General features: G+C 33.9%; 1 protein-coding gene across 1 annotated transcript; it reads right to left on the bottom strand.

Moving 5' to 3' along the window:
* Positions 1-4,865: 4,865 nt before the first annotated feature.
* Positions 4,866-8,183, bottom strand: LOC148622666 (uncharacterized). Its single transcript, XM_088572682.1, has 2 exons — positions 8,115-8,183; positions 4,866-7,780 (listed from the first exon to the last, which is right to left on the bottom strand). Exon 2 carries the CDS (start codon positions 7,761-7,763, stop codon positions 5,652-5,654), a length of 2,112 nt encoding a protein of 703 aa, XP_088428808.1. The 5' UTR covers positions 7,764-7,780; positions 8,115-8,183; the 3' UTR covers positions 4,866-5,651.
* Between the last annotated feature and the right edge of the window lie 2,848 nt (positions 8,184-11,031).

The raw sequence follows: 11,031 nt of genomic DNA, 5'->3' as shown, positions 1-11,031 counted from the left end.
TCACCATACAATACAAAAATATCCACTCACAATCTTCAAAGATAGCATAGAAGATCAAAGAATGACGAAACCATTTAAAATACACGGCATTAGAAATGATCGGTCAATTCAATGCCAGCGGTCTGGGATTTGGTTTGAAGTAGCAATGACAAGCGATAGATAGGCAAAAATTGATAAATTACTTACTTGTTTATAAATATAGGTGTAGGTGTCGAATATTTTTATTTGAACATATTAAAATCACACTGTTCGATACGGACGCGAATTATATAAAACATTCAACATTTGGAAAAAAAGTTTTAAAAAGTCTTATATTTAATTTATTTATTTAATTTACCTTAATTTATTTAAATACATTTTACAGAAATTATATTGGCAAAAATAGAAAAGCTGCAAATTTTTGTTTTGTCTAGACAATTAGTTTAGAGTTATCTTTCTTATTATTGCTAAGTTGTTAGGTTGTAATTTTGTTCCTTTTTTTGGTTTCAAATAAGATAGATATGTCTTTATTTCGTACATGCTCGGGTATTAAACCCCATCAATAAATCAATCATTATTTCGTAAAGATCAAACAAACTATTGCAAATGTAACTATAGAAACAACAATGACATATGAAAATTGCAATACTATACACGGTTGTTCACAGCGAAGAACAAAATAACACAATGGTAACAACTTATTTTCCATCTATAATAAAAGATATAAGATATATGTAATAGTTCTGCTTTAAACTTTCTCTGATATATGTAATAATTCTTTTTTTTAATATAGCATCATAATTCTTATTCTATAATAATGTGTACAATTCATTAACACTAAGCAATGAATTATAATAATTTGGTAAATATTTAACTCTAAATTGTCTGTAAGCTCTTTGTCCCTGGCTTACATTCTTTTGATTACCGCTATAACTTTGGTTCCCTTGATTACTCTTTCTTAACTGGAACAATGAACGTACATCACCTATATCACTAAACAAATACTTCTCAATACCAATTTCTTCCCAATACCAATTACTTCTCAATACCAAATACTTGTCAATACCAAATACTTCCCAATACCAATTACTTCTCAATACCAAATACTTGTCAATACCAAATACTTCCCAATACCAAATACTTCCCAATACCAATTACTTCCCAATACCAAATACTTGTCAATACCAAATACTTCCCAATACCAATTACTTCCCAATACCAAATACTTGTCAATACCAAATACTTCCCAATACCAATTACTCCCAATACCAAATACTTGTCAATACCAAATACTTCCCAATACCAAATACTTCCCAATACCAATTACTTCCCAATACCAAATACTTGTCAATACCAAATACTTCCCAATACCAAATACTTGTCAATACCAAATACTTCTCAATACCAAATACTTCTCAATACCAAATTCATTTTTGACATTACTATAGACTGATAACGTTTTAGTGTCTTTTAAAGATGAGTACCAGCATTGAAAACTGGTCTAATAAACGTACATTCAAAACCTCAAAATTAATCACTATGTTACTCTATTCATCCCACAAATAATTCAAACCAAGGCTATATACTAAGGTTTTAACATTTGTATCCATGTTTACTTTCCATTATTACAATTATCATGTAGCATCTGATCAGTATCGAAAACAAGTTTAGGTTTATTTGTAACAATTTGATACAACCGCAAAAGAACTGACCAAAGTATAATGGTATGAAGTTGTTGTCATCGTCGTTGAAGACAATTGGTGTCAAGACGAAAAAATAAGAATAAGTGTGTAGATGTTTATGAAATTTTACCTCAAGGTACCATACCACAAAAAAGATTATGGACTTTGGAGATTGTGACCTGAACAGACTAGTGAACAAAGAGGGAGAAGCATCATGTATTTTCTGTATCTTCCTTGTGAAGTCCTTGTGTGTAATACTAGAAGCCTTCTACATAAAAAAATTATAGCGATTGTGTATTATCCCTTATTTGGGAACTTGATTTAGCATTCATAACTGAAATCTACCCATACAGTAACCTTTCCGAAATAGAATTTAAAAGACATGAATGCACATGGCGGACGTATAAAATTGGATTATAATAGATATTTAAGTTGAGCATAGATTATTTTGGTGCATATAGATTAACTAATTAAACTGCAAATCCTATAGGTTTAGAGTTGTTACTAGAAGATACACAAATACGTACTACTATGGATCGATGAGTTTAAGGCGTTTATATGTACACCTTTTTTTCATGTGGCTATCGTCTTACATTCAAAAGATTTGTGTAACTGATGCGTAATTAACATACGAGAATCGGACTTTAATTATATGCAATTATGGCTTGCCATTTATTGTTGGTAAAGAGAGTTCAACAAAACAATCATCTCGGGCGAATATAAATACTAAATACTTCTACTACTCAAGGATTTTAGATATTGCATGAAAGCATTCACACTTTCGTTTATATTTTGCATGCTTATCCGTCACATCTGAAATTAACTTTGTACTGTATTAAATAAATCAATGATTGCTAGATTATTGCGGTTTAACACCCGATCAGCAATATTTCAGCTATATTCAGGCGACTAAAATCAAAGACTGAAGTCTTCAAACTCGCTTATCGTCATACATCGTGTACTAAGTTACAGCCCTAGGTTAATCCTACAAGGAGGAATCACTCGGTCAGCGAAAGCTATATTTTTATATAGCTTAGCTGGCTTAACGATGTTAAACTGTCAAATTTGCGATGCAAATTTTTGGTCGTTCCCTTCGCGAGACTCGAACTCGTACTGCTGTGACACCTATGGCAACACCACCTGCACAAAGTCCAGCGACCTAGACCACTAGGAGGAATGACCCGGCCAGCGAAAGCTATATTTTTATATAGCCTAGCTGGTCGAGTGGTCTAGGGCTCTGGACTTTGTGCAGGCGGTGTTGCCATAGGTGTCAGCAATACGAGTTCGAGTCCCGCGGAGGGAACGACCAAACATTTGCATGGCAAATTTGACAGTTTAACATCGTTGGGAATTTTTCAGACCCTTCTATACGCTTATATATCTTCCCTGTATCAATTTGATCCGATGGAGCAGTGTAGCAAATGGAGTGGTCACATTCTGAGACGTTTGTATATATATATATATATATATGAGCCCTGATAATGTTGATGACCTATATAGTCAATTGTAACAAGCCCCTGTGTCTGAATCGGAGTCTGACTACTGTTTTATTAAGCTTCATGCTAACCGATCATTGCATCTTTTAATGTAAACTTTCCGTGCTCATACAAGCAAAAAAATAACAAACAAACAAACAAACAAAAATAAAATAAAATAAAAAAACAAAAACAAAAACAAAAAAAATACACGTAGAACACATGTGTATGATATTTAAGAGGTACATTTTGATCTCGTTTGAAGCTAGAATTGACGGTTTTACGGCACCGGTTAGCACCATTAGGTGGTGCAGTAATATATGATTATGCAAATTATATGCGAATGTAAAGTACTGAACTTACGATTGCAAGAAGTCGCTAACAATATTAGAGACTTAAAAAGGGATAGATATCAAATTCTAAAGCAAACTAGAAAATCGGTAAATTCAATTTATAAAATCAATTTTCAAGAAAGTATAATTGTAATAACTGCATAAGGCATGAACGATATACTTCAAAATGTAACATTTCAAAGCAAGATAGACTACAGGAAGCTAATGGATAAGGCAAAACAAACACTCAAAGTCTTATCAGATTAAACTACACAAACATATTCTGCAATGGAATTATAGTCTTTCTCTATTAGCAGTCATGGATACCTTAATCCTTATTTTACAACTCCAACATATTAGTGTTACTAATGACAGTTGATAATATTATACACTGGCTTAAAATTAGTTGTAATGGTTCCATAAATTTGTTTATGTACTGTTTCAACTTAATTTAGCATTGTTAAATTTTCTTCTCGGGCATCAATATTGAAATGTTAATATATATATCTGAAAAATTCCCAACGATGCAAAATTTTGGTCGTTCCCTCAGCGGGACTCAAACTGGTACCTCTGTGACAACTATGGCAACAACGCCTGCACAAAGTCCAGCGCCCTAAACCACTCGGCCAGCTAGGCTATAGAAAAATGTAGCTTTCGCTGTCCGGGTGATTCCTCGTCGTAGGATTAATCTAGGGCTGTAACTTAGTACACGATGTATGGTAGTACGGGACAGTTCATTTAGCTGTTATTATGTAGGATAGAGGATCAAATTAATGATGCATGTCACAACAAATCAATATTATACAACGTCTCAGAATGTGACGACTCTATTTGCTACACTGCTCCATCGGATCAAATTGATACAGGGTAGATATATAAACGTATAGAAAGGTCTGAAAAATTCCCAACGATGTTAGAACTGTCAAATTTAGGATGCAAATTTTTGGTCGTTCCCTCCGCGGGACTCGAACTCGTACTGCTGTGACATCTATGGCAACACCGCCTGCACAAAGTCCATCGCAAATGTGATAGTTCTAACATCGTTGGGAATTTTTCAGACCTTTCTATATATATATTCCCAACGATGTTAGAACTATCACATTTGCGATGGACTATATATATATATATATATATATATATATATATATATATATATATATATATATATATGACCCATCTACACGTTTACGTTATCTTCCCTGTATCAATTTGAGCCAGTTAAAGTGCTGTTAAATTTGTCAAAATTTGAGTAGGGCCTTAAAGAAGGAATAATCAAGGGAACCATTGTTGTAGCGGTAACAAAAAGAATGTAGTCCAGGAACAAAGACCAGACATGAAAAAAAAAAACAGACATACACAACAAAGAGCATGAAGTAACTGAAATCATACATACAAAGTAACAAAAGCAAATGAGCAACTCGGACTCCATTAAAAACTGGTAGCATGGACCAGGTGCACCGGTAGGGTAAGCTCTGCTTTTCTAGAAACATCCGCCAAAGTGCTCGTAAAAAGTCAAGTCCGGGGTAGACAAACGAGGAAAAGAAAACTATGATACGTTGAATAATTCAGTTTTCATAGCGCAGATGGATACACCATAACGATCCACGAGTTCATGATGACGACCATAAAACTTCTCTGTAGTAATGACTTCAATCTTGTAGCAACATAACATACAAAAAAGTCTGTGTAGTTTCGGCAAGCTCTGGCATAACGTATGAGTTGTGATTTGAACATTCTATACGCAGGTGCTGAAGGGATATTGCCACAGATAAAAGGAAAGTTGACAATTCTGAATGAAGAGTCATCGCGTTTGTCGTAAAGTCTGGTCAATAGTTTTTCTTTACCATCGATTTCTAAGTGTAAGTCAAGATATGAGGCCGAGTTTACAGTGTCTGTAGTATCCTTTATCTCTAGTTCTTTTGGGTAGATGCGCTGGATCAAATCCCCGAAATTAGGATTGTTTAAAGATAATACGTCATCTATATTGTGGTAACTGAGATTAAAGGACCTAGCTAAACAATATTCGTTCTTTTGGATCAGATCAGCTAAACAGTCAGCCTCATAAGAGTGAAGGAATAGGTCAGCAAGTAGAGGAGAAAAGAAGCCACAACTGCTTTTTATTTGCTTTCTTTTACATATCTATATGTCTTTGTAAAAATAACAGAATCACGAGCTCTACAGTATTACTTGTGTGAATTTCTTTTAAATATCGCTATAGATTCCCCATTATCTGTTGAAACCACTAACATATCCGTCGATCTGTCATAATCTATTCCCCAGGGGGAAACTATCTTGTCATTTGAATCAAGAATCGTCCGGAAACATTTCCCATTATCTTGTATTTGAATTATCGAGTTTTTGGCCCACAGCGATACATATATATTTCCGAACTGGTCCCACGTTACTCCACTTGGACGTTTTATATCATTTCCTTTCAATCGAAATGTCTCACGTCCGTCAAGTGACATCGCAATTACAATACCAGGAACTCCAATGGAGCAGACCAGTTTGTGGTCTATACTCATACTTAGATACATAGCGCCTGTAAGTTTTGGAAATTTTGACAGAACTTTTCCGGATTTGCTAAGAATAAAAATTCCTTCATGTTTGCAATTAACAATTAATTTATTTTCTGTAAAAGTTATTCCCTCACATTCATATGGAGTAGTAATATGTCTCACCGTTTGTAGGGAACTTGTATCTAAAACCACAATACTCCTTGATTGCGAAATGGATACAGCTATCTCACTCCCGGGCATGACGGCAATACACTGTGGATGTTTATCAAGAGTTGCTTCTTTTGTTAATGTTCCATGTAGGTCATACAACATTATACATTGGTTGTCATAATCTGACAGAACAAATCGGCCATGAGAAATACAGCGCACATCTGTGATGAAGGAAGATTTTTGACGTCTCGGAAGCCTAAACTTGATGGTCAAAGAGAAAGATTCGTTACGAATATTAGTTTTTACTCCAGAAACATTGTCGTCTTCGGTACGTACGTCTGATTCTCTTATTCTACTTAGGCGTCCATGTCTCAGCTTTTCCACAAATTGTTCATATTCTTTTGGCGACTTTTCTGTTTTGAATGAAAGTTGGCTAACCCTGCCATGATCATCGGCAGATTTTTTCATTTGTAGGAACAATGCTGAAGAACTTGTCCTAAACGTGCTCCGAGATGTTACTTGACTTCGGCTTTCGGTATTGTTGTGTTCCTCGTCTACATTGTCTTCCTCATTTAAAGGGAAATAAGATCGAGCTGAAGTTCTATTAGTAAGGCGGTAAGTACTGCCGATTCCTCTTGGAGAAAGGTCACTTACATTTGTGCTAGGGGTGTCTCTTCCCAAAGGAAGGCTTAGGTCCTCATTGCTTACAGACTTCACAGTCTTTCCCTCTTGTTCAGTCTTTTTTTCTTTCAGTATAACATTAGAAATATTATCACCCCTTATTTGAATTTTAGTTATACGCTTTAACAGTTGATTCAAATCTTTCATTCCTATATCGATATCATGCCTAAACTTAATGTCAATTTTTGTTTTCCTTAATTCTTGTATCGCTGTTTCAGTGATCAGCTGATGTTTGTCAGCAGCTTTTACGAAGAAGAATAATTCTAAATCTGGAAGTTTTTTAGCGACAACATCAGCATCGACCTTGAGTTGATTGACTTCTTCCTTTATCTCTTCCGTATATGTTAAAATATTATCTAGATTGTCAATCTGTTGTTTGTATGATCTATCTAATTGTTCGAGCAGTTCAGTCTGAATTCTTTCTAATTGCTCATCGATATGTACTCTGAGTTGAAGAAAATCGTCTGTTACCTTGTTTCTCATCAACTCTAGCCTTTTCCTGTATTCAAAGTTTTCGTTTATTAAGGTTTCGAATGACAGTAGAGCATCTTTTAACTTCTCATTTAAATCCGGAAAAGATACGTTAGTGCGCATTTTCATTGCAACTTTAGATGTATTGATGACGTTGCTTCCACACGCTGCGTGAACCTGTCGTCTGCATTTAGAACAACACGAAGTTTGGTGTTTTAAGCAATAATATTTTGAGTCTTCATCACTGTGGACGTAACAATTTTCGAATCTACCAAAGAAACTATTGATAAGGAATTCTCGGTACTTCATTGTACTGAGAAACTGGTGCTTTTGCTTCTTCATTCTATTTACCAAAAGGCATTCCGAGCAAAAATGTTTTCTGCAGTCAACACACCAAGCCATTGAGTCTTGTGAGTACCCCTCATGTTTACAATGGTCACAGAATAAACTTAATCTATCATCTGTAGTATCCATTGTTTATGCTGACAAACCTAAATATTTAGATCTTTTGTTAGAAAACTTAAGTACAACATTATTAACAATTTTGGTAAGTTTTGGCAGTAATTAAACGAAATGGAAACAATTAGCATGCAGGTTTAATAATTTTAAATTCATTCGAAGTGGTGTATAAATCGTAGTATTAATCACAAATCCAAACAAAGTAAAAAGTCTAGCAGTTGTTTTTTTTTAGATATAAAATTTTCACTGAGTGTTTGTGTATAATGTAAAACACTCTTTACATTTTGTGCTCCGAACGCCTTAGTTGTCCTGCAATTATGTTATACTCGTGAAACTAGTAAACAAAATCATTAAAAAAGATCTTACCCTAAGACAGTAGCATTTCTTTATAATTTGTCGACTGATTCCTGTATTTGTTTTATTTTTGGAAACAATGCATACTGAATGTGTGTTTTAAAAGATTTGATCCATTTAATCAAATACAAAGGAATGAACATAAAAATAGAAGGAGTTAAATGAGAAATGATCAGTTTGAAAATCGATCAGTTCAAATAACATTGATATTTAGAAAGTAACGAATGATTCTAAAAACCAATAGGTTGTCATATATTTGACACTAAATTCAACTCTGCAAGACAAATAAAAATCGATGAAACAACACATTTTTTTTTATATATTTTTTTTTCATTCCAAATAAAATTGTAATCAACTTTTCGTGTTTTTGTTGCTGCGTATCCACCATATAGCATGATATTCTTTAGTTTAATTCAATTTAATAGGTCCGATAACAAAAATCAACAATAAAGAATATACAACAAAAACGCCAGTAAAGACTGGAATATGGAAGAACCATATTGTAACTGAGGAAAGAGATATTTAAAATACCAAGTAATTATTCAAGCAATTCAATTTATATAACCAAAATGTAAATAACCAATAAAAAATGTAAAGTGAAATTCTCAAATACCATGGCAGTTAAATTCTAGTACCACTATTATAGTACATGTACTTTGGTCATCTCTAGTTGTTATTTCGGTCTGACAGGCCTCAAGTTTAAAGTCATGTCAATGATCAGCAATACAAATTAACATTATGGATATTTCAGAAACAAGTAATTAATTTGATACTCATACTGAGGTAGTTGTCTCAAGTTTACATGAAATATTCCAGTGAATTATTTGCATCTGAAGAATATGAACTTACTTTGAACTAACGTACTGGGAATTGATTCTCAGTATCTGTACCAAACACTGCACGGAAGTTACAATATTCTTAATAAAATCTTTCTATTTTTTTTCTATTGCGTTAATAAATCTTTATTGAAACAGGATAAAACATTTCGTCTGGTTTTAAGATCTTGGTGTAGAGATGTTGTTAAGATTATTTGCTTTAGTATTTTATCATGGGCATTTCAGAACGCTAATGAATACTGCAAATAAACAATGAAACAACTTGTACAATCAATAAGATTTTATAGAATTTTATAGTTGATTTGTGTCGTTAACTCATCATTCCTTTATTTCCTCTAGCTAAAGATTAGAAAAAACCACAGAACTGAGTGTGGGAAATGTACAAATAAGTGCATTTGTGAAATAAGTGTAATGAATAATGATGATCGACAAAACATTATTTTAAAAAAATAAGGATAATAAATATGCAGTAGATACACACTGTTTTACAGAGAATAAGTTACTTAGGAAAAATAAAGTATATAGCATAATGTCTTGCGACAAACATTGATGCAAGCAATCTATGACCTAAACGTTTCTCAGTATTCGATTGTTTTCGACAGCAACGCATTTATGACATGCGTATAACGCAAGGTGCAAAACTAAAATTGTGCAAAACAACCAAGTTCCATGAAAGGTGCTTTCTCGAATAAATACAGTAATTTTGAGTCATGGTAAATTAGTTCGACCTACAGATTTTGAAAAAAAAGATCAAAGAGTAATCAAGGGAACCAAGGTTATAGCGGTAATCAAAAGAATGTAATCCAGGAACAAAGACCAGACATGGAAAACAGACAAACACAACAAAGAACATAATGTAACTAAAATTATACATACAAAGTAACTAAAGTAAATGAGAGACTCTGGCTCCACTAAAACCTGGAACCATGGACAGGTGCTGACGGGATGTTGCCACAGATGAAAGGAAAGTCCCCGAAACTAGGATTGTTTAAAGATAATACATCATCTATATAGCGGAAACTGAGATTAAAGGATCTAGCCAAACGATATGCTTTCTTTCGGGTCAGGTCAGCCTCATAAGAGTGAAGGAATAGACCAGCAGGTAGAGGAGCACAATTTGTTCCCATTGGAATGCCGACCGTTTGTTGAAAAATGCGTCCACCACACTTGACAAAATAGTTGTCTATAAAAAATTCCAACATTTGGAAAACATCTTCTTTGTGTTTGGAAGATGATTTGGAAATATTATTTCCAAAGTATGAGGAATCTATATATTTGTATCTAGGTGTACAATCCTTTTTGGAGAAACAACGATGTATAATGTTTTTAAGTCGGGGTTTTAACTGAGTATGGGGAATAGAAGAATACAGTTTGAAAAAATCATAGGTTTTAATGCTATTATATTCTGATAATAATCTTTAATTGAGGGTCTCCAGAAGATCTTTTGAACTTTTCAGGATCCACATTGAATTAATACCACTACGGGAGTAACAAGTGTCGTGGTGGAACTGGAGACCCTCTTGGACAGCTGTGAGTATGGAAATTACATTTTGCAGATCCAGCTATGTAACGTTGTTTGTATAGATTCTTGTGGAGTTTAGGAATCCAGTACATAGAAGGTAAATCGTAATCATCGTCTTTGGTAGAGAGACCAAAAGAGGATAGCACAGATCTATTGTTTTCCACTATCTCTTCTTTGGAGAGTGTAGTGGCTGTATATGTTTTATCACTGCTTTTATTTTCCACGTCTACTTCTAATGATAAACATTGGGTGTGATACTTTTTGCAGACAAAAAACAATGTTGTTTTGGACTTTGTTCGCCGGTACGACAATATATTTGTCATGTATAGTAGACAATGTTTTTGCTACATCGGGTTCTTTGAAAACTGATGGAGCAATGAGACTCATTGACCTACTTAAAACTTTCATTCGTTTCAAAATTACAGACCTCATGGCCTTTAACCACTCTGACAGAGAATCGATGTCTTCTTGTTCTCGTTTTATCCATTTTCTTGCGTAGTCCTCCACGCCATCCACAAAAAAAAAATTAAAAGTTATAATTCCAATTTATGGAGCGTGGTTCACGGTACTT

Source organism: Perna viridis, chromosome 3, assembly GCF_037379345.1.
Source record: "Perna viridis isolate PV_CMFRI_1.1 ecotype Kerala chromosome 3, ASM3737934v1, whole genome shotgun sequence".
NCBI lineage: Eukaryota > Metazoa > Mollusca > Bivalvia > Mytilida > Mytilidae > Perna > Perna viridis.
The sequence above is the reverse complement of the archived record's forward strand: the minus strand, read 5'-3'. Positions and strand labels throughout refer to the sequence as shown.